This window comes from Dipodomys ordii, unplaced genomic scaffold (assembly GCF_000151885.1).
Source record: "Dipodomys ordii isolate 6190 unplaced genomic scaffold, Dord_2.0 Scaffold194, whole genome shotgun sequence".
Lineage (NCBI taxonomy): Eukaryota > Metazoa > Chordata > Mammalia > Rodentia > Heteromyidae > Dipodomys > Dipodomys ordii.
Genome location: NW_012267410.1, coordinates 135906 through 161201, shown reverse-complemented (window position 1 = coordinate 161201; position 25296 = coordinate 135906). Strand labels below are relative to the sequence as shown.

At 39.0% G+C, this 25296-nt stretch overlaps 1 protein-coding gene across 1 annotated transcript in view; it reads right to left on the bottom strand.

Moving 5' to 3' along the window:
- Nucleotides 1–1090: 1090 nt before the first annotated feature.
- St6gal2 (ST6 beta-galactosamide alpha-2,6-sialyltranferase 2) overlaps nt 1091–25296 on the bottom strand; it is a 37548-nt gene continuing 13342 nt past the window's right edge. Inside the window, exons 4-6 of the mRNA XM_013034701.1 lie at nt 23151–23325; nt 5623–5927; nt 1091–2940 (exon numbers count right to left, since the gene is read on the bottom strand). Of these exons, the coding sequence (XP_012890155.1) occupies nt 5656–5927; nt 23151–23325 (447 nt within the window). The 3' untranslated portion in view covers nt 1091–2940; nt 5623–5655. The remainder of the gene's footprint in view (nt 2941–5622; nt 5928–23150; nt 23326–25296) is intronic.

Sequence of the window (25296 nt, the reverse complement as noted above, 5' to 3'; positions counted from 1 at the left end):
AAAAAAAAAAAAATTATCCAGATCATCATAACCTACCTTTTCCCAGCAACACAGCATCATGTAGCATAGTGGTTTCTGTGATGAAGGAGTTGCCTGGATTCTGCAGCTCCTGCTACTACTACTATCCAGAGAAGGCTGGAGGGTGCAAATTCCAAATTCTAAGTTGTTTCCATATAAATTCATACCATTGTCTAGGCTGAAGACACCTCTGGTTCCTCCTTATTTCTTGGAGTGCTTCCTATCCAATAGTAAATTCCTTTTCTTTCTATGGAGCTTCTAGGCAGTATTTGGAACCCACACACACACAGAGTATGCCCTTCAGATGCTCACATGTCAGTCACACCTCTGGGTTGTTCCGCCCCCTGCTGGGTCTTCCCCCTGGCCCTTCCTGACAAGACTGCTGGAGCCAGGTCTGTTTTAATCACCTAGAAGAAAGCTGCCATCTTGGGAGAAAAATGGCTCTTTGCATGAAGGCTGAGAGGGATCTCTGATTCATTGTAATTATCCCTGGATACCCTATTCCCCAGCTGCTCATGTCTTCCCCCACATCCAATATCTTGACAAAGGACAGAGGATGACTCAAGACTCTCTACAAGCCTGATCAACAAATTTCACCTCATGGTAACAAGTATGAGAATGACAAGGCTAATTTGACACCATTGCTGGCTGTGGATGACTCAGCTCTGTCTACTCTCTGCTCTAATAAATTGTTTATGTTTTCTGTGACATAAGGCCCCAGCAAGCTGGGAAGAGTAATAAATTAATAAAGATAACAAATACTTCCAAATGCTGGATTACAAGTTAATGTCAAAATGTGTTAACCCCATATATGTCCTTCTGCTTGGGGTTGCTGTAGCTACTTTGATGCATGGCCATGAAGCCCTAGAAGAGATATGTACCTACCTTTCTTTCCCTGGTATGTATAGTTTGAAGGTATGTGGTGTCTTTCTTTTATCACTGGGTTTTCTAATCAAATTTCACCTTTGTGCTAAATGGTTCATTGTTTTGTCTCTCATTTCTACAAATTAAAGCAGAGAAACTTCTACACAAATGAAAACATGTTTTATTTACAAGAAAAAGTCTGTACACTGTGTATACATAAAAATATACAAAAACCAAAATAGAAAATATCAAAGTGTTAAAATGTATACAAACACTTCTAAAATGCAATTCCTGGAAAACTTTAAGCCTTGATTAGTTTGAAGAGTACACACTTCATTTTAAAAATTATCATACAAAAAAACTCCCAAAGCTGTTAGAAAAGTTCACTGATTTTCACTGGAAGGATTTCATACGTAGTTTCATGAGAGCAGAGCAAGATATGTTATAAATGTCAGATTTTAATACATTTTGTTTGCTTGAAAACTATCTAGTTAGAAGACTATTGTCTATAGAACCAGTAAATGTTTCTTCCCCTAATCTTGTAAAAGCTATGAGATACAGATAAACTTCTCTTCAAATTTCAGAGTTAAAATAAAACTTAAGATTAGGAAACAATACTATCTTCATAATTCCTTTTAAATATTTTACTCAAATTTTTTGATATGATAGAGATATGTAGAATATGACATTGGCACAGGATAGAGGACTGAATTCTTTTTTAACATAAGGACATAGGATGTAATCCTCCTCTGAAAAATTTAGTGCTTACATAATTAAAATAAAACTTATTTTGTAAAGATTTCATCATAAAGATGAGTGAAAAAGACAATATAAAAGCAATCATGTGTGTAGATATGTGTATATAATTATATAACTATATCTACATGCACACTTCTATGCTAGAGTAAGAACTATATCAGTGTCTTTAATTCTTCAAATTTCCTTAGGCTAAAGTTAGAGAGAATATGCTGGATTGCTTTTTTTCTTACTGAAGGCTTCATTCATTTAATAAAAGAAGATTCAGAATTTATACTTTATTCCTTGAACCATCAAAGAAACATTTTCCATTTATCAAGTGTTTAAATAATGTCCAAGTGACAGAAACATGCAGAAGAATTTCACAAAAGAAATAACCAGAGTAGAAAAACTAGCTTAAACTCAGGCACATTTTATCTAAGGAATTAGTTTCTAAATGGAGCTGCCTTCATCAGCTGTGTAACCACAAGGCAAGAGTTCTAAACTGTCAAAAATCAGAAATCAAACAGGTTATATGCTAAACATATTCAGAGACTGTGTCCAGCATACTCAATCATGTATCTGTCCATAATCCCTCAACCCTTCCTTTCTCCCTTTCTCTGACTCTTTCCACAACAAAGCCCAAACGGGAAGAAGTAATCTTGACCACAATCACTGTGCTGATGAGTAAGAAAACCTACAGAACCGTAATCATGCCATTTGTGCATAAAGAAAGTCTTCTATCCATCGTCGAAGACTGATATGGCCTAATACATCCTAAATATCACCAGGTTAACTCAGTAGTACATTGTTTCTTACATTCCCAAAGGTCAGCCAATATCGTAGGTATAATTATGTTCTGCAGGATTAAATAGCTTATAAGCATGTAATAGAATGACCCAGGTCCTTTTATTTCCCAATTTGGAAAATACTGACAATTACCTGAACTTTTGTCTAGATGTGTGGCTATGATGATAGAGGGCTACTGGAGAGTCGAGGGTTGATTAGGTTTCAGACTGAGTGACCAAGGGGACAAGATCCATAGGAAGTGCTATTTGTGAGACAGGACACCTTGAACTCTACGTCCTGTCAGAAAGACAAGGAAAAGCACAAAAATCAAACCTGTGTGAAGGCCCCTCACTTGCCTATTAAAGCACACTCAGTTGCTGATATGCAACTTTGAATTGACCACCTCTGGTCCCAGAGCATCTATCCTCTATAGGAAAGGCAGCCACATGGATCCATCATTGTTATCTATGGGAACAGTCTAGGACTGAGAATCTCATATCCAATAGACATTATCCTCCTGCCTCAGGTGAGCACCTGGAAAAACAAAGTAGGGAGAATCTACCTTAAATAGTTATTGTCGTTCTTGGTGACATCTGGGATTTTATGATAGCAACAACAGTGGATGGAGTAAAGTTATATTGAAATGCAAGGGGATGTGATGTACTCATAAGAGTAGAAGAAATGCCTGATCACTTCAGGTTACACTGTGAGGACTTGTTCAGCTTCCCTTCGCTAAAGAGGATGAAGAGTTCTGGAAGGGATGGAGCCAGAAAGAAAAGGGGTTGAGGGAGAGATGCCATTTAGTATTAGCTATTCCACAGAAGGGCCATGTGTTTACTGGAGCTCAGTAAATGAGGCACGTATGATTTTAATCAATGTCTAGTAAAACATCACCACTGAGGATGATTTGGCTAATATTAGCAGAAGACATGACATTGAACATCACTATGTAAGAATCTGAACCTAAATTATTTGAATTTCTAAACATAAAAATGCCCAACCAATGCTATTAACACATGCACCATTTTTGGAATGTTTAACCAATTCTACATTCCAAGAGTCTTCAGAGTCATAATAAAATTTTAAAAATTAATTCGATTTCCTTTTTGCTCTTTTGTCAATAATCTCTATAAAGAATACTGGGATTACTCTTTTAAATGTGCCATAAAGAGTGCTATTTGAAAACTTTTGAAGTTTCTTTTGAACTTGCATATTTATACTGCCTTCAATAGTTATTTTCAAACCAAATTTTCTTGTGACCAAAGGGGATTGTCCTGGATTATAGGGATACTGGTAAGGCTAGGATGTCACTTGGAAGAGTACAAAAGGAACTTTAATAATGTGAGTAATAAAATATCAATGCCTGGAAGATTCTCAAATGATGCAAGGATGCTAGGAGGAGATATATGTCCTACATTCCAGCTTCCTTGTTGTATTCAGAGTTATGGAAATTATCACTCACACAAATGCAGCAAGATCATGCTCTTTCAGGAAATTACAAAGAACCTTATGCTACTTGAGATATAAGTTAGTGCATAGGAGACAGCTAGCTATCCCTCTTCATAAACTTAGTAATGAAGCTCTCAAATGGACTTTTATCAGATATTGTCATAAGGAGAAACTTTTTGAATCCTTTTACTTCACAGTGGTAGTAAGCCACAAAGAGTTTATGCTGTTGTCCAACTTATTTTCTGCTGAGTAGAGTAAGTAAATAGAAGCTGTCAGGCTCTGAAAATCACTCTTGCTCAAGAAAACAGTCCTGTGAGCATTCTCGAACAAACCAATCCTGAAGAAAAAGAAAACACTTTTCCACTAAACTTTCCTGGCAGTCATTCACTCACTCATTTTGCCAGGAAAATTGTATTTAATTAAGTTGCTCTTATCTTCACCAAAGAAAGTCTAAACTGCACCTACCACTGAGAAACGTTTTGGATTGGTATGGAAATAATGGCATGTTTAATTTACATATTCCAAAGTGCTTCTGTTGAACTATCTTCACTGGAGAGAGATAGCACAGAAGAATCAGAGAGGTACTAATGTAGGAGTGACACACCTGGATATAGCTAACAATTTAGGATGAAAATTTTCCCTTGCTTTTAAACCTGAACATAGATGTATTTCTTATTATTAAGGAGAAATGCTTCCACTGAATTTTATTCATTACATGGCTCTGCCATGCTGTTTACATAAAACATGCCCATGAACAAAAAGGATTGCATTTCTACATTTGTCAATAGAAAGAATTTGTAAAACTTTAGAGCACCCAACTGCCAAGTTTTCAATAGCTCAAGGCTATAAGAAATCTCGATTAAAAAACACATAGGTATGTATCTATTGCAGCTCAAGAATGGTGACTCCAAAGTCCATTTCCATTTGTAAGGAAAAAGAATATCCCCCATAAGCCTGTGCCATTTGTTATAGGGCAATGTAAGAACTGTAGGATGGACTTGTAAACCAGAAGAAACGGATGGAAACATCAGAGCTAGGGAGGTGAGGGTGACTCTAGAGCCCTGTGGATCTGTATACTAGCCGGTAATGTGATCTTGGTTAGGTCATGAAGTACCACAGGGAAACAGTGCGCCTGTCAGGCATTTGGCTTTCCCTTGGACTATTTAGGACTGATAAGCTATAGTTTTAGAAATTTGTCATGATACAGAGGGAGAAGCATCTAGTAGGAAATGGGAAAACAGAGATGGAGAATGTGATAGTTAGAAACTGATAGGCTATAAGGGGAATTTCTGTTGTCAAAACAAAGATGTCTGAGTGATAATCCAGACCTTCATCCTAAAATCCAGGACCTTTATTAAGGAATATATGTAGAAGTGACTTTCTAGATACTGGACCTCAACTTGAATTTTTCTATACAGAAACTGCCTGTTAATGGCACTATCACCACAGCCTGTTATTGGAACCTACCTTGTTATGGGGTAGATCAGCCTACAAGAAGGCTAACAGTTTTGGAGGTATTGTGTCCATGGTAAAACGATTTGCTTTCTATGTGGTCTTTTCCTTAATTTTGTTTTTGTTTTTTTTTTGCATCTTTCTTGAGTATTTGAAATTCCATTTCTATACTCAAAGAAGTAATAAATATTCCATGGCTTAGGAAGAGCAGAGTTATCATGGCCACCACTGAATTACAGTTTAAAGACTCAATACTACATTGCCTAAAATCTAGCTTCAAGTATATTTTTGTAACTTGGAGGACTACAGTAGTACCTTATTGCACAGTGATTCTCAAGATTCCCTTTCTTAAGAGTGAGCATCATCAGATTTAGGGGCTGGACAATGCACAGCCTGGAAACCGGGCAGGACCACTTTGCCCTTGTGGTGTAGATCCGCCTGAGTGCCCATGTTCAGGCGCTGTACCAGGAGCTTCTCGTACAGCAGGGGATGGTAGGCGCCCAGAGTGCAGGCCGCATCATAGTAGAGCTCATGGTAGTGGCAAAGCTCTGTCTGGCGGATAGATGGGAGGTATTCATAGACGTGCACCTCTTTACACATGGACATCATGATGATGATTCCTGATCAGGAAAAGAAATGAGAATCCAATGAACAATTCCAACAAATGAAGGTTTCTTTTATTTTTTATGGAGGCAGCTTCTGACTATCAAGAAACACCTTTGCACTGACCTCTCATTATCTCTATTTCTGCCATATTACCACTTGTGCTAAATGGCATGCATATGGTTAGTTTATGAGATATGGGGATTATAAAGGTATGATTAGATATGTATATATAGTCATTCATTAAGTTAAACCCATGAATTAAATATAAAAAGACAAAAACAGTGACCTTACGGGATGCTGTTAGGAGTGACAGATTTGCTCCATCCGACTGACACCCAAATTAGACTCCCCTGTATTACATTCAACAGTCAGGCTCTGTCTGATTTACAATAAGATGGCTGTTGGCTCCAAAGAAAGCAATGTTGTAAGCCAGGCACTGTTGGTTCATGCCTGTAATCCTGGCTACCCAGGATTGTGGTTTAAGGCCAACCCAGTCAGGAAAGTCTGTGAGATACTTATCTCCAAACCAGAAAACTGAAAAGTGGCTCTGTGGTTCAAAGTGGTAGAGCGCTAGCCCTGAGCAAAAAAGAGCTCAAGGACAGTGCCCGGCCCAGAATTCAATCCCCATAACCAATCAAAAAACAAACAAACAAGCAAAAAACAAGAACAGAATATTACAAAACATAATAAAATAGCACTTGATTATAAATTGATATCATTGCTCTTGTCTTAGTCTTAATGAGCAATCAGCTGCTTGAATATGAATAATTTATTTCTGAAATTCTTTACTCTATTTGCTAGATAATTATGACATTTTTAATTACATCTTTGCTAAGTGCACAATACTGTGTCATAAGACCAGGCAAAAAGTTATGCTTTCTCCAGGCACCTGTAGCTCATGCCTGTAATCTTAGCTACTCAGGAGGCTGAGACCTGAGGATCAAGGTTCAAAGCCAGCCTGGGCAGGAAAGACCACTGTGAGACTCTTATCTTCAATTAACCACTAAAAAAAAGCCAGAAGGAGAGCTATGACTCAAGTGGTAGAGCACTAGCATGGAGCAAAAAAAAGCTCAGGGACAATCCCCAGGCCCTGAGTTCCAGCCCCAGGATTGGTACAAACAACAACAACATAAAAGTTATGCTTTCAATATTCTAGTAAATAGATACTTAGTCTATTGATGGTGGCTCATGTCTATAACCCTAATTGCTCAGGAGGCTGAGATCCAGACAATCATGATTACAAGGCAGAAACATCCTTGAGAGTGTATCTCAAAAATAGCCAGTAAAAGCTAGGGTTAGATATGTGGCTTAAGTGATAAGAGTACCAACTGGGCAAAAACAAGGGCTTGAGTTCAAACCCTCGTACAGGACCCTCTCCACCAAATCAACATAACTAATACATTTAATATGTGTATACTTGCCTTTTATTAATTGTCTTAAGGATGCTACTAATACCTATATTTCTATTTTGATTCTGACTTCGTCACAAAATTTAAATGTTAATAATGGTTATTAAATGTGGTTAAATCTACACATCAGTTTTCCTAAGAGTTATGAATAGAGCATAGCACATATGACATCCTAATGAATAAATTTCTTCATGCCTTGCAGAAGCAACCAGAAAGACCTGGCATATGTGGAGGTGTGCACAGCCTTCCATGGTGACCAGTATGTATGTCAGGGATGGGGCAGGTGGGAAGAGGCACTTGAGAAAACCAGGGTAGGACTGGAGAGTACAGAGCCCTTCAGGGCTAGAGGGAGGTCTCTTTAGTTAACTGTAACATCTATCAAGTGGGTGCAGGGAAAATCATTAGGGATTTAGGAAAACTTTCTGTAAAAATTAATCTAGGAGAGTAGGGGCAGACAAATAGAGAAAGAAAAGGGTGGGTAATTATAGTTCTAATATTCAGTGTACATAAGTGAAAATGAAACCAGGTAACTTGAGGGGAAGGGTGGAGTTGGGAGAGAGAGGGAGAATGATGAAAGTGGTGACATTGATCAAAATGTATGGTACTCAAAAACTGACATGTTGAATTGAAACCTCTTGCTGGGCGCTGGTGGCTCATTCCTGTAATCCTCGCTACTCAGGAGTCTGAGATCTGAGGATTGCAGTTCAAAGCCAGTCTGGGAAAGAAAGTTTGTGAGACTCTTATCTCCAATTAATTACCCAAAACCTGGACGTGGAGCTGTGGATCATGTGGTAGAGTAAAAAGCATCCAGGCCCTAAGTGTAAGCCCCAGGACAGGCACCAAAAACAAACAAAACAAAACAAAACCTTTGTAGAGCTACTTAAATATAATAAAATAAAATTCAAAAAATTTTAAAATTGATGGGTTGAATTGAAACCTTTTTTGTACAACTCCTTAAAGATAATACAAATTTACTATGATGGGCTCCAGAAGCTCAGGCCTGTAATCTTAGTTATTCAGGAAGCTATGATCTGAACATCTCAGTTCAAAGCCAGCCCTGGAAGAACAAGTTTGTGAGACTTTTATCTCCGAGTAACTACTAAAAAGCTGGAAGTGATAGTGTGGCTGAAATGGAAGAGTACCAGATTGAGAGAAAAAGCTGTGGGACAACCCAGGCCTTGAATTCAATTCCAGTATTTACCCACCCATATAGAAAGATTCATTTTTTAACTTTAAAGATTGCAGCAAGATGCCGGGCACTGGTGGCTCATGCCTTTAATCCTAACTACTCAGGAGGCTGAGACCTGAGGTTTAAAGCCAACCCAGGATTGCTGGGTCATAGGGGAGCTCTATCTGGAGTCTTTTGAGGAATCTCCATACTACTTTCCAAAGTGGTTGAACAAGTTTACACTCCCACCAACAATGCAATAAGGTTCCCTTCTGTCCACATCCCCTCCAGCATCTGTTGTTATTAGAGTTCTTGATTATAGCCATTCTAACGGGGGTGAGGTGGTATCTCAATGTTGTTTTGATTTGCATTTCTTTTAAAGCTAAGGAAGTTGAGCATTTCTTCATGTGTCTATTGGCCATCCTTCTTTCCTCTTCAGAGAAGTTTCTCTTTAAGTCTTTAGCCCACTTATTTATTGGGCAGTTGTTTCTTTGAAGATTTGTTGTAGGGGGATTTAGTTTTTTGGGTTCCAGGTATATTTTAGATATGAGACCCTTGTCCATTGTATGGCTAGTGAAGATCTTCTCCCAATCCGTGGGCTTTCTATTGATCTTACTAGCTATGTCCTTTGCCATGCAGAAGTTCTGCAATTTCATGAGATGTACAAGACGTTATGTCGTAAAACGAACTTTACAACTTTGGCTGGGGGGGGGGGGTTGTAAGGTGAGGGGGATGGGAAGGGATGGGAAGGGGAAACAAAGGAGGAGGCAACAATGCTTGATAAGAATGTATTTATTACCTTGCCCATGTAATTGTAACCCCTCTGTATAGTATTTTCACAATAAAAAAAGACCTTAAAAAACAAAAAATAAAAAATAAAGCCAACCCGGGCAGGAAAAGTTCATGAGACTCTTATCTCCAATAAACCATCAGAAAACCAGAAATGGGGCTGTGGTTCAAGTGGTAGAGTGTTCACCTTGAGCTGAAGAGCTGAGGGACAGCACCCAGGCCCAGAGTTCAAGCCCCACGGCTGACCAAAAAAAAAAAAAAAGATTGGAGCAAGCAAGATATAACCACTCCCATGACCTGGACAAAACGTCCTAAATGCCATACTAAGAAAAATTGTTTGGTTTCTTCCCTTGCATTGCTTGCAAACTGCTATGACACTTGACACTGAGAGTCACCATCCACAAATAACATAAATGCCAGCTGCACCTGGTTTTCAATTGTTCTGTAAATTACCACCATCACCAATTAAGTGCTAGCTTTGAGTCCCCAGCTCACGTCTGCCTACATCTGAAGATTCTCTGGGCCTCCAGGGTGTCACATACAGCTGCTACATGATCACAAATATAAAATTAAGTCAGGAAAAGAGAAAGTGATGGGAAGAGTTCCAGAAGAAGCCAGACACTAACTCCTAGAGACCTTTTCAGTAAAATAATTCCCCCACAATGTCTTGTCAAGTTGTTATAGTAGACAGATCAAATCTGAAATTCATCTGTTCAAATCCTAATGATGAGGATGAGGTCATGAGGATGACGTTGTCAGGAATGATATTACTGCCCTTCTAGGGAGAAACTCCAGAAGGGATCTGTCCTCCGGTCCCATGAGGATACCGCTAGGAAATCAGGTTTGCACTCAGGGCTTGGGTGCTATCCCTTAGCTTCTTCATTCAAGGCTGGAGTTCTACAACTTGAGTCACATCTCCACTTCTGGCTTTTTGCTGGTCAATTGAAGATAAGAGCTTCATTGACTTTCCTGCCTGGTCTGATTTTGAATTATGATCCTTAGATCTCAGCTTCCTCTGAATAGCCAGGATTATAGGTGTGAATCACCACTGCCTGGCTCATCTATGTTCTTGCTGTTAGAGCAATCCAAAATGTCTAGGACAGCAACACATACAAATACTGGCAACCAGGGAGTGTCTTAGAGACTCAGGGCAGGCCTGAGCACTGAGCAGGTGCTGGCCACATAGGCAGTCTTTGGCATGTGCCCAAATCGCAGACTGTCAGGAGGAGAGCAAGTGCTTAGAATAACCTATTTTCCTTGCATAAACAGTACCGGCACAGTGGTCCATTCCTATCAGAGGATGGAGTTCTTCCCCACATGCAAGTTCCTAGATGTCATCTAAGGGTCAGTCTTACAAACAGCTAAGCCTGATGTGTTCAGTTTTTCCTGAATAGATGTCCTAGAAGTGTAAATTCAAAGTACCAGAACTTCTATTTTTATTGTCAAGATGATGTACAAAGGGGTTACAGTTACATAAGTAAGGTAATAAGTACATTTCTTGTCAAACTTTTTGCTCACAACCATTTTTCTATGCCAGACTGACATGTAGTTTTCTTGTCTATTCATGCTAAACATAGTTCTGGATTTCTCTTCTCATTTCCTCTCTTACATCTGCCCAGGATTATCTGAAATATAAGGGGAATATAAATTGCTTAATAGTATACAATTCAGTGAAGAATCATTTTCAGCTGGGCACTGGTGGCTCACACCACTAATCCTGGCTACTTAGGAGGCTAAAATCTGGAGAATTACAGTTCAAAGCTATTTAGGAAAAAAAAATCTTCAAGACTATTATCTCCAAAATGACCATCAGAAAGCTGGGATGGAGGTATGGCTCAAGAAGTAGACTGTCAATTCGGCCATGAGTTCAAAAGCCTAATAAAGAATAACTTTTAGAAACTTCTTATTGATCAGGTTTAAAGATGAATCCTTATGAAGGTTTTTTTGGGGGCGGGGGGTCCTGTTGTGGGGCCTGAACTGTGGGCCTGGGCGCTGTCCCTCAGCTCTTCAGCTCAAGGATAGCTCTCTACCACTTGAGCCACAGCACCACTTCTGGCTTTTTTCTTTTTGCTTATGTGGTGCTGAGGAATCGAGTCCAGGGCCTCATGCATACAAGGCAAGCGCTTTACCACTGAGCCACCTTTCCAGCCCCCTTATGAAGGTTTTATTTAAAGGGGAAAAGTATTTTCCAGGCAATTGTGACTCAAGTGGCATTCATGTGTCAAACTGTATGTTTTAAAATATTTTATAATGTAGCATTATTATCAAGCCAATTAAAAATCACTTCATCTGGTCTTAATAAAATGTCATATTATATGATTCATTATGATAAGCAGATGGATACTTATTTATTTGTTCCAAACCTGGATAAAGGTAAATTTGAAATTGGATTTGATTATCTTGGATTTTGAATAAATGAGTCTTCTCTAAAAAGCCATATTTGTATGTGTGGATATATTTAACAGACAATGAGAGTCTAGTGTAATTTAATCATTTAGCATGAGCATAATTTTAATTCTACCAAAATTGCACTGCATTTTACCTGGTAGAATATTTACATTAACATCCCAAATAATTAAAAATAGTAGATTTTCTCCTTGATGAAATTACCCTTTTCATCAAATGTCAAAATAAACTATTGATTTAAAACACAGCATGTTGGGGCTGGGAAGGTGGCTCAGTGGTAGAGCGCTTGCCTTGCATGCATGAGGCCCTGGGTTCGATTCCTCAGCACCACATAAGCAGAAAAAGCTAGAAGTGGCGCTGTGGCTCAAAAGGTAGAGTGCTAACCTTGAGCTGAGGGACAGCACCCAGGCCCAGAGTTCAGGCCCCACAACCAAACAAAAAAACAAAAAGCAAAAAACAAAAAACCAAACCAAAACAAAAAAACCACAGCGTGTTTCAAATACAGATAAAATAGCAAACCAGACCAAATTAAGTCAATTCTAATAATTATTTGACCATAATTCATATATGATGGTGGGAATTTCTTTTGTAAAACACTTGTATCTTTTTTTTTCTTGGTGGTGAACTGAGAGCTCTGCACTTGCATTTCTGGTATTGTCACTTGAACCATGCTTCTTAGCTTAGCTTTCTTTCTCTTTAGTTGGAAATGGAGGAAGTCTCATGGGATTTTCTTTGCTGGGCTGGCCCTGAACTTTGATTCAGAAGTTGACAGCCTCTTGAGTAAGTAGGATTATTGCTAGGCATTAAGCACAAGCATCTAGTTTTGAAATACTGTTTCGAATGAATGAAAAGTATACTATTCATGTGCTAGATCAATGGAAATCTCACATCTGTGTTGCAATTTCTTTATGAAGCTGACCATAAAATGGAAAACTATGAAATCTATACTCTCTGAATGAGAATTAGAGACTTTTTAAGTGATATTGCCATAAAGTATCGTATCTGTCATTACAAGATGGTTAAATTGGAAATTTGAATTTGATGTACTAACATAACTTAAGAAGCATCTGTATGCTTAAAAATATAATGGTGCAAGAATACTACTTGAAAGCAACTTGAGGTCACTGATACTGTTGCTTGATTTATTTTTATGGAAAAAACAGTAAGGTAGGACATATTTTACACAATCATGAGATGTTAAGTGGCTGATTATTTTTCATTAGCGTTCAAGTTGGTAGATGTATTAGAAAAATCAGACCCCAAAATATAACATAAAATGTGAAAAAGAAAGTTATAACTTGTTTTTGACACTATTTTTCTTTTGCATTGATGATAAATAGCCTGGAATTTTAGGATTTGCCTATGCTCTGTGAATTACATAACTATGACTTATATGTGAACAACAAAAGATGCCATTAAGAAAGGGAGGGTGGGAATGTCAGCAGTTTCTTCAATAAACTTTGGCAATGCATAGGACAAGCAAGTTTCCCAGACATGGGGTGGTGGAGGGGCTATGAGGCCTGTCTGCTGTCTGACATTATTCCAGCTGTGAGTCCAATGTAGGAGGACTGGCCTTAGTTCCTGCCCCTGGGGCTGCCTGAAACTCTCCTGCATGAAGTTAGCAAGCAGAGAGCCAGGATTCATGATCCCTTGTGAATTCACTCACTTGCTATAAAAATATCTAATATCGGGCTGGGAAGGTGGCTCAGTGGTAGAGCGCTTGCCTTGCATGCATGAGGCCCTGGGTTCGATTCCTCAGCACCACATAAGCAGAAAAAAGCCGGAAGTGCGCTGTGGCTCAAGTGGTAGAGTGCTAACCTTGAGCTGAAGAGCTGAGGGACAGCGCCCAGGCCCAGAGTTCAGGCCCCACGACCGGACCCAAAAAAAAAAAAATCTAATATCATGAGGGCAAAATAGAAGCCATGGGAGTCCAAGCAAATCATCGTTTAGTCAGATGGCTGCAGAATTGAAATGACTTCATTATACCAAGGAGCAAGGTAAAATCTCCAGACTCCAACTAGGGATGAAAGAGAGAAATGTTCCTCAGATAGGAACCAGTTTCTCCCAGTAGGCAGAGGAGAAGGAATCTAATAAGATAAAACACAGTTGCTCTAAAGAAACCAGTCCTTATGGATCATTTGCATTATCTGGCTACATCCTTTTAACTTTAGAATCCATGTGCAGCTCCATAGGTGTGAGTCCCTTGATGCTCATCTGGAGGGTATGTGCAACTCATCTTCCATGTCTATGCCCAGAACCTCTAGCTGGGATCTGAGAGTGTAGATGTGGACTCTGATGAGCAATACAACTGGATACTGGTTAGAAAAGCAATGTGTTGGTTTTTATCAGTAATCTTCAAAATGATTCCCTTTGCTTCAGCCCTGGAAAGTCTGGGAACTTATCCCTACCCTCACCTACTGAGGTTTAAACTCAAGGCTTCATTTACCCTTGCTTGGCTTGCTGGCTCAGCAGACATTCCTCCCTCGAGTTTCCAGCCTGCTTTGTTTTTTGTTTGTTTGGTTTTGTTGTTGTTGTTAGTTAACCAAATATAGAATCTTGTGGACTTTTCAGCCCATGAGATTGTGTCAGCCTCCTGAGTAGCTGGGATTAAAGCATGAACTAAACTACCTGTACCCTACTCTGGGAATTTATCTCAAGAGAAAGAAAAGTTTACATTCCACATTGAATAAACCTATCATATATACTAGTATATAAATAAACTAATGACTCTTTTTTCATCTTGATTATAGACCTGAAATGAAAGAATAGTTCTTTTCTTTTTGGGAATGTAGTCTTGTTCGAACTGTCATGAAGTTTTACATGAAGCTAATCACAGTTCTAGTAAGCACTAAATGTGCTATTCTCAGTCATTAGATAGCTTAAAAGAACTATTAGATCTTCATTTTGCAGGTTGAAGAATATGGGTTTAGTGATGGCTCGTACCTCGCTGAGATTCATACTACTATTTAAGGGGGGAGAGTGATTTGTGTCTACAAAATCCATGGTACTCACAGTACATACACAAAGTGACTGGCTGAGCATCTGACATCTGTCACCCATCACATTAAAGGTCAGAGTCCATAAGATGACACGTCTACATCCCATTCACTCATTGATTCATTCATTAAGCAATCAATTGCTATGTGCCTAGTCTGCGCCATTTCACATTTGAAGGGGCCTCATCTATCACCCCAGTATTAAAACCTTGGTATAATCAAGATCTGGAAGAGTATATACTGAAATATAAATCAGGATGGTGGGTCCAAGAAAAAGTGGAAGAGTTATTTGGTGTTTTAAAACTATATTTAAAGCTAGGTGCCAGTGGCTCATACCTATAATCCTAGCTATTCAGGAGGCTGAGATCTGAGGATTACAGTTCAAAGCCAGCCTGGTCAGGAAAATCCATGAGACTCTTATCTCCAATTAACCACTAGAAAACCAGAAGTAGTGGCATTGTGGCTTAAGTGGTAGAATGCTAGCCTTGAGTTGAAATGCTCAGGGACAGTGACCAGGCCCAGAGTTCAAGTTCAAACCCTATGACAAAAAAACAAAACAACAAAAACACTATATTTAAGTATTAGTTTTTAAATGCTGCTAGTTTTTGGGCTGGGAATGTGGCTCAGTGGTAGAGTGCTTGCCTAGCATGCATGAAGCCCTAGGTTCCATTCCTCAGTATCACATAAACAGAAAAAGCCAGAAGTGGTGCTGTGGATCAGGTGGTAGAGTGGTAGCCTTGAGCAAAAGAAGCTCAGGGACAGTGCCCAGGCCCTGAGTTCAAGCCTCAGGACTAGAAAAATAAAACAATGCTATTTTCTCTCCTTTTATACAGTATGAAAATTTCCCAGAAAAGTTGCCAAGCAAAGGGAGTTTTTTTTCTTAAGGTTTAGTGAAGATTTGGTCCTTTATTTATTTATCATTTATTTTATATAACTTTTTTTTTAATGTGCTGGGGTTCTGAACTCAGAATCTCATACTCTTGCTTTTTCTTCTTTTGCTCAGAGTTGGCCCTCTATCACTTGAACCACACCTTTACTTCCTGGATCCATATTTATATGAAGATAAGTGGTATCTTCTAATCTCCTTAGACATACGTGTTAATAAAATGGATTTTAATAAATAGAAAATGTATCACCTTTAATATACATCCCATTTCCTAGAACAGTTAGGGCTACAAAGACAGGGCAACCAGAAACAATATCCATGACTCTGGTGGGTTTCTTAAAGCTGCTGCTGTTGAGATAGGCCTTGAAGGCACCTCCCAGATGATGCTGAGAACTACTGGGTTCCATCAACATGAGCATCACATTCTGCTTCAATGGCCAATAAAATGGATTTTTATCTGCATCTTTTCTCTCTCTCTCTCTCTGTGTATGTGTGTGTGTGTGTGTGTGTGTGTGTGTGTGTGTGTGTATGCCAGTACTATAGCTTGAACTCAGCGAGGGCTTCTTCTTGCTTGAGTTTTCTGCTCAAGGCTGGTAGTCACTCTTGAAATATAGCTCCATTTCTGACTTTTTGCTGGTTAATTGGAAATAAGATTTGTCTGCCTAGCCTGGCTTCCAACTGAGATCCTCTGATCTCAGCCACTTGAGTAGCTAGACTTATAAGCTTAAACCACTAGTACCTGACTAAAATGAATTTATGTTTTCTTTGTGCTGCACCTTATGCTTGAAATCAGAGTCTGGGTGTTGTCCCTGAGCTTTCTGGCTCAAAGCTATTATTCTACATTTGAGACACAGCTCCACTTCTGGCTGTTTTAGTCGTATACTGGAAATAAAAGTCTTACATTTCCTGCCCAGGCTGGCTTTGAACCATGACCCTCAGATCTCAGCCTCTTGGATAGTAAGAATTGCAGGCATGAGTCACTGACATCTGGCTTCTAAAATGCAGTTTTAAGGATCAATTTTAAGGATCCAAGTAATGACCTTGTTGCCAAAATTTTTAAAAAATCAAAAATTATTTTAAATATTTTGGAAATAATTATCAGTAATTGATGTGCAATTTTGAGTTAAATGTTCATGTTTAATTGCAATAAATATTCATATCTTTAATAATGATTCTTCAAAATATTTTGTTAGGTAAAATTGCTAGGTAATAATATGGAACTGATGTTTAAAAAGTAGAAAACATGATTTTAACCTATTTCTTCAGAATATGAGAAAGATATTTTAATAGGTATCATATTAATCCTAAATTGAATGTGTAATGAAACTATAATTCATTTACTATGAAGATAAATTTGCACTGTATAAATATGAGCATTGTTAATGTGGTCCCCAACCCAGTTATTATTTTGAAAGCATAACTTACCTTTAGTAAGTTCTCCATGCACATGAATTGTAAACTCCTGAAATAGGATACTTTTCCAACAATGGGGTTTACTTTTCTTTTTCTTTTTTAAATTGTATTGTCAAGGTGATGTACAGAGGGGCTACAGTTACATAAGTAAGGTAGGGAGTGCATTTCTTGTCTAACTTGTTACCCACACTCTCATTTTCCTCCCTCTTTCCCTCCTTCTCCCAATCCTCCACTCCATTTGTACAATTCATTTCCAACATATTGTCTTGTGAATATCACTCTTGCATAGCTTCCCACTTTGTCCTTTGTCTCACCATTTTGTTTTTCACCTTCCCTGCCCTAGTTGAGATAAATGTATATACAATACCCAGTCTTGTTTTTAAAAAAACAAACTAAAAAAAAAACCCAAAAAGCTAGGGTTTGAACTCTGGTCTTCAGCTGGTATGACTCATACTCTATCACTTGAGCCATGTAAACAGCCCTTTGTTTTACTGATAGTTTTGTTTTGTTTTAGCATGTGTCTCTTAGACTTTTCTGCCCATGCTGGCTTGGAACTTTGATCCTTTGACTATTAGTGTCCTGTGTAGCTAGAATCACAGGCATATGTCAATAGCATACCCAGGGTTGCTTTTTATTTTTTAAGGAGAAAAAGAGGCCCTGATATTTGAAAAGAAAGTAAGAATTTAGTTGTACACTAACAATTCTTGTCCTAAATTGGATTTCACTGAGAAACTGATTTCCTGCTGCACTGGAAATGATAACAGAGATTCTGCAGTTCTGAGAAAAAAACTCAACTCAATCCAAGGGGCATAGAATCAGTCCTGATGCTGAAATGTCTGTAGACTCCTGGAGAATGTATGCTCAGAATAACTGATTCACTGAGAAAAATCTACTTCTAGACATTTCTTCCCATCCACATTTCCACATGTTGCTTTCATTTTTTCCTAACAGAAAACGCACATGCATGGACACTCACAAGTACACACACACACATCACTGAGAGAGAACTAAATGACTTATCAGGAACACTGCTGGTGCTGGCGTAGGGGTGGTGAATGCAGGTACAAACATTATGTGTTGTTTTTGGACTGGAAGGTGTTGGCTAAATGTGTTAGCCTGTTCCAAGTGTGGTCCCAGAACTAGCATTAGCATTATTTAAAGACTTACCTGTTTTTTTTTTTAAAGCTCTTAGCACCTTTACGTTTGCTGAATCTCTGGGGTCAGGCTAGCAATCTGAAAAGCTATGATCCTTCAAAATGGATCCCCCATTGATCCTCTCTCTATGGTTCCCTCCCACAACCAGGGGGCTGAATTGTGTAACAAATAGATTGCAGCAAATCTGACCATGTATGACACCATAAAAACAACAGGTCTTCTCTCTTGCTCTCTTGAATCTCTTGGCCTTTTGGAAGTCAGCTGCAGTGTTGGGAGGACATCTCTGTAGCCAGGTAAAGTAAGGGACAGCCACCTGTTAAGGCCATGCTTGGGACACATCTTGGAAGCCTTGTCTAGCTAGATCACAGCTTTACCAGAGACTAAGCTGGAATCATCCAGCCAAAGGACTCACAGATATCTGACCCACAGAGACTTAATACTCTGCTCAGTGTCTAAGCTTGGCTTTACAGCAAAGGGTTATTAATACATGAACCCTATGGGTAATTGTGATATGTGGTAAATTCTGAGGATCACAGAGGTACACATTCAGCAAATCCAGATACTCTTCAGTATCTGAGAGGACTTGGTTTTAGAGTCTTTTGCAGATACCCAAATCCAAGTAGTTCAAGTCACTCATAAAATGGCATAGGATTGGCATATAATTTTGCACATACAACTATATGCTTTATACCATCTCTAGGTGACTTATAATATCCAATACAATTTAAATACTTTGGAAATAACTGTAATGCTATATTGTTTAGAAAATGTTGAGAAAAAATAAGTCTGTAAATATACATATGCAGTAGTTAAAATTAGTTTTTTGTATATTTTCTGTCAGTGATTAGTTCAATCTGTGGGTGAAAACCCATGGATATATATGGAGGGACAATCGTAACATCTAATTATATTATAATACAATTATAATAATATCATATAATAATTAGGCTACACTAATAATTTAACAATGGGCAAATTGAATATTCCCCAGCCCTTAAGGTACCATATTCCTTTCCATCTTTACATTGATGACAGTTTGCAATTACATCTTTCTGGGCATGAGAATTTATGGAATGTGTACCCCTCTTGCTAGTGATGGGCAAGATCTTTCCTTGCCTGGTTTCTTGACTACCATTTCCCCTAAGCACAGCCCTGTCCATGGTACACAGGAGGTGCTGTTAATATCATTTGATGCATGACCCTTCCCTTCCTTGTTCACTGCCTTTCTCCTAGGTGATGGATGCAGGCCCCTGTCATGAACTCTGAATGGCACTAGCACCACTGTACAGAAGGACTGGGAGCATCTTTCTGAGAACTAATTAAGTTCTCAGAAATAGTTAAGATCCCATTGGATCTGCCTCCATACAAACCCTAAATGGCACCTCTGTTCAAAGTAATCAACATTTTATGGTCTACTTTGTGCATGCAGATTCCTAAGTACCTGCAAGAAAATATAAAGGGAAGGTTCAAAAATGCAAGGAGTCACATCTGAGACTATTATTTTTATGTATGATGAGTGTATCAGTGAAGAAAGAGATTCCCACAGTTTTACCACTGAAGCCCTACACAGCTAAGCGTAGCATGAGACCAGGAGGGAAGCAGGTAAGGACCATCCCTTTGACAAGTCCTAGGCAGCAACAAGGTGCTGTGCTAACCAACATAACAGTTCCTTGAGTTTTTTTATTTGGGAGGTAATGCTAGAGGTGAAGAGCACTAGAGATACTCTTAAGTATGAACGGGCATGTAGAGAATGCCTTTTAATAACAGGAAAAAATGTTTCATCATATTTTCAAAGTTTGCCAGGCCCCAGTGGCTCACAACTGTAATCCTTGCTACCCAGAAGGCTAAGATTTGAGGATCTCAGTTTAAAGCCAGCCTGGAGAGGAAAGCCTGTGAGACTCTAATCTACAGTTGACCACCAAAAAGCCAGAAGTGGATCTGTGGCTCAAGTGGTAAAGCAAGAGCTTTGAGCAAAAAGGACAACATCCAGTCCTGAGTTCAAGCCTTAGAATTGGCACACGAACAAAAATGTTATGATAGCTGGTAGATTAAAATATGGGTGGTATTAGTTTACTGCTATCTAAGAATGGTAGATAGGAGAGAATGATGAAAGAGGTAATATCAGTTAAGATACGTGGTACTTATAAACTGACATGTTGAATGGTAACCCATTGGTACAACTGCATAAAGATACTACTACTACTACTGCTAGTACTACTACTACTATGACCACAAATCTAGCTAGATTCTGGTGGCTCAAACCTGTAATCATAACTACTTTGGAGGCTGAGATCTAAGTATCACTGTTTTAAGTCTATCCAGGAAGACAAGTCCAAGAAACTCTTATTCCTGATTAACCAGAAAAAAATTCCATAAGTGGAGGCATACCTCAAGTGGTAGAGCATTAGCCTTGAGCTCAAAATCTCAGTCACAGCATGAGGTTAAGGGAATTCAAGCCCCAGTGACACACACACACACACACACACACACACACACACACACACACACACACACAAATAATAGTCAATAAAGGATAAAAGAAACCAACCATCTATCTATTTTTGGCCCAGAGCAGAGAAGGGGTATAAATACCACAGCAGCAGTGGGGTCCTCAGAAGGTGCTAAATTGGCCACTCTTGCTGATGGGTCTCCCATTCTTAAATAAGCTGAAGCTCAAGGTCAGCAAGTAAATTTAATGTAGCAGTCACATTTTCTTTTTCATTTTCCATTCTCACCCATAAAGCACCACCTGCCCAATGGGAACTTTATGATTTCTTATCTGTTCATCATTCTTGGTGGGGGAAAGTACAAGGGTAGTAAACCCAGGAATTTGTGCAAACTAAGCAAGTGCTCTACCATTGAGCTACATGTGTAATCCTTGGTTTTTGGAGACAAGGTCACCTTATGAAGGTTAATGTGGGTTCATCAAGATCAAGATCTTCTTGTGTCCACTTCCTGAGTTTTTGGGATTGAAGATGGGCATAATCATGCATAGCTTCATTCTTATACTGTTTAGCATGATTTATCAGTGGTTTTCCACTCAGAAATGGGGCTAGAAAATGCAGAAGCAGACCCCATCTTATTTAATTCAGATGAACTGAAACTTAAACACTCACATGTTGCTAATAGTACACATATTAGATAAAACAATGCTAGAAAATAATAATGATTGCAAATTGGTCAGTAAGTTCACCCTTAGAAAAGTTTTATTATATTTTTCATTTTTCATCTGAGAATATCAAGGGTCAAAGGATTAAGCAATTTACCCAAGCTCGGAAAACTTGTAAGTGGCAGAGAAGAATTAAAACTCAAACTAAGGCAGTTCTAACCTACACTCTTGCAGTGACATTAAACTATACTTCTGTACCTACCATGAAAGCTATGAAGGCAATTGCTAGCCTTTCCAGCATCTCAAGAAAACCACTGAAAGAAAGCTAGCCATATGTGGTGTGATTAACTTAAATAAACTGCAAATATTTTTTGGCAACAAAAATCTAATTGGTTTTGAAACCACATGCCAATAATAATTATCTGACAGTCTCATCCTGTCAAACCATGCTTTAAAACATTTCCCTATTCAAATATTAGTAACATAAATTCATGATGACAATATAAAAAAGACTATCAAATGTGTCCCTATCCTGCTTCACTGTGTCATTCTATCAAGTCTACCCTCTGTTGATAAACCAGATAATACTTTCTTCCCTAAATCAATTTTCAGAAGTTAAATAATAGATTAAGAGTTTGGATTTTACAAGAGCAGTTTGGATGCTAAGGCACGGATTTAAGAGAAAGAGGAAAAGAACAGGGCATAAAGCAAGCACTATGTAGTCTTATTTTAAGGGTTTTATTGACCACCGCGTAAAATATTCCTCATAATTACAAAACTATAAACTCTTCCCAAGTCTGCAAGCCTCACTTTGGGATATCTATATGCCCTGCATGCAAAACCAGACTGGTGTGCTCTCCATAAATCTCCTCTCTCTATTCACAGAACCTGCTTTGCAGTCTAAGGAAGGTGGTAGTGAATTCATTGAAATTGGGGTGACTATAAGACCATTATCTTTGGTATTATTCTACCCTCTCATATTTTAGGAGGCATCTCAAGTATGACTCAGTTGTGTCCTACTAAGGTAAAATCAAAGAAATAATAAGCCAAAGCATACAGAAATTGGGCACACCTACAAGCTTTGAGGATCAAAGTCTGGTTGAAAAAAAAAGAAGGCAAGTGTGATTATCTCACAACATAAAATACATTGTTGGATATTAGAGCTAGTCCATTAAAATTAATGAACTAGTGATTGAGTACTGCCAAGGCCATTATTACTAACAATCTTGCAACAGCACCTGCTCTCTGAGGGTCTCGCATTCAGCTCCTCAGCCTGGCACCCAGAAGCAATATGAGTGAGGGTAGCGTGGGTAAGAAAGAGTTGTAAGTTCTCAAAACACCTCCCTTGTTTCTCATCAAGAGCTGAGGTCTATGTGTCCTCCTATCAGCGTAGTGGTCCTGAGATTGCTCCAGGTCTGGACCTTAAGCAACTGATTGCTTGTATTTCTTATTCTTTGGAACATACTCCAGAGCATCCCCTAGCTGCCATGTAAAAAATTTACTTACCCACCATGAAACAGAGACCACATGCAGGCATTTGTTTAACAGTTTCAACTAAGCCTGCCTTTCGCTATCCTATCCAAGGTGCTAGATATGCAAGGGCAGCCATCCTATAAAGAAGCTGAACACCAAGTAACCCCACTGATGCCAGGTGGGCAGAAGAATTGTCCAGTCAGACAGGTCCTGAGCCTCAAAAGCATGAGAGGAAATACAACAGTTCTCATGTGGCAGCTCAGAATTTTGGAGCAGTTTGTTACGTAGTAATAAATAACTGAAACAGAACATTTCCTTTTTCTTTAAGCAATCTCCAAAGTTACTGGCTACTTATTCTGTCTATATTAGATAACTGTTTATTCATTATATATAAAATGTCATCCAATCATTCTAATCTTTAATGGACACATACCAATGAAACCAGAAGATGGTGGGTTTGGCTGAATCTTCTCCTTTGTGTTCTCCTGGATTATATCCCACAGCTGCCATATAAATTTAGGGTGAAGAATGTAAAATGGCTGAGTTGGGTTTCTCTGACGATGCTGAATATATGGAGTGAACAGGTTGTAATCTGGCTTTTTGTACCACTGAAAAAGAAAAGGAACCCAATCAAGGACAGAGGACTAACTGAAAAGCACTTAGGACAGCAGGCAGACAGGTGGATTTAGAGGCTGAGGAGGGAAGGAAGAGAAGTCTACAACTCATTGCTTCTACAGACAGTCCCTTGGAACACTGGGACATATACAAAGAGAGAGCAGCTTTCTAGTCTTAACAAGTCTAAAGCCTTCTCCTTTAGTAAAATGAGGAAGCTGGGCTAGAGCTGGTCTAGATCAGTACATGTTTTCTGGGAAGGGTCAGATCGTAGACACCTGACACTTTCTGGACCATGCTTTCTGGATCTTTTTGGTGACTACTTAACTCTATTACAGGATACAGATACAGGATACAGGATACAGCCATAGGTAGCTGCTGAATGAACATGCTGTGTTCTAATAAAACTTTATTAAGACAACTGATGGCCATATTTAGAGTATGCTTCAGAATGCTCATCCTTGAGTTTGCTTAAGCAGTATATTTCAAAAGTAAGTTTCCCCTAAGTTTCTGTCACCTATTTCATCTGTGGTGATAGCCCATCAATGCTTTCTGGTTTTGGGTGGAGGCTAAGAAAGAATGACTTGAGAGCTCTTCCTGAACCATGACAGGTACACCTAAGAATCAAAATGTGATCATGCTCATCAGAATATACAATTACATATATTATAGCACATTGTGTGCAAAAGTCAGTCAGGTTGATTTAAAACAAAATTCTTCAAAAAATGACCCAGGTGTTATCATCATGTAAGATTTGAGCTCATAGGCCTCTAAGAACCCTTTGAGCAGAGTCCAAGGGTAATCAGGTATTTATTAAGATCCTGGATAGAATTCTACTTATAAGAAGTGTTTGTGGGGGCTGAGAAAGTGGTTAGTGGTAGAGTGCTTAATTAGTATGGATGAAGCCCTGGGTTTGATTCCTCAGTACCACATATACAGAAAAAGATGGAAATGGCACTGTGGCTCAAGTGGTAGAGTGCTAGCTTTGAGCGAAAGCTCAAAGCCTCTCAGGCCCTGAAAACAAGTCTGAGGACTGGAAAAAAGGAAGTTTGTGGCTTGAAAAACTTTGAGTAAACGCCAAGCATGCTGGTGGCTCATGCCTAATTATCCAAGCTACTCAGGAGGATGAGATCCAAAGGAATCCAAGACTGGGAAGGCAAGTCCTGGATAAAAGTCTGCAACATTCAATCTCCAAAATAGCCAGCAAAATTAGAAGCATGGCTCAAATGGTAGAGTACCAGCAGAGCAAGCAAGCCAAGCAAGTATGAGACCCAGAGTTTAAGTTCTGTATTGGAAAACCAACCAACCATCCAACCAAAACAAAACCCTCTGAGCATGATTGGGTCAGGGACTTCTAAATAAGTTAAGCCCCACATCTGGTGGCAGTCTGAAAGAAGAAAAATGTGTGAAGAATGAGAAGGAACTGTTCCTCTTCCCAGCCTCTTCCCATGTCCTCACAAGGAACACCGGCCCCAGTATAAGGGGCCGTGACACTTGGAATGTAGCATCATCTCTGCCCACATTCATCCAGTAGGCTTAGATGTGTGTGTGTCCTGGGCTTGGATGAAGCCTACTGAAATGCCAGTCAATTCACAAACAGCAAAAAAAAAGTTCACAGAGCCATAAACTCAGGATATGGGTTGGGAAGAGAGTTAAAAATGTCCTAAGCTCTACCAATGTTTGATTTTCAGTAGAGAGTGCAGAGGAGAACTTTGAAAGAGAATATAGTTCCAGGCTGTTTCCTTTCCATCTTGAAATGGGCTCTTTTAGATCAATTTTGAAAACGACTCTGGGTGATTGAAGTTTATACCTCTAGTTGGAAACTCATTAGTAGTCATTCTGGTGAATGTCTAGCCTCAGTCTCAAGATGGACAGAGAACCACGCACTTCTTTTGGAGGGAACCATTCCATTTAGATAGCTCTCTTTGCAAAATGACACCTTGGAGGCTCCAAGATCTGTTCTCTAC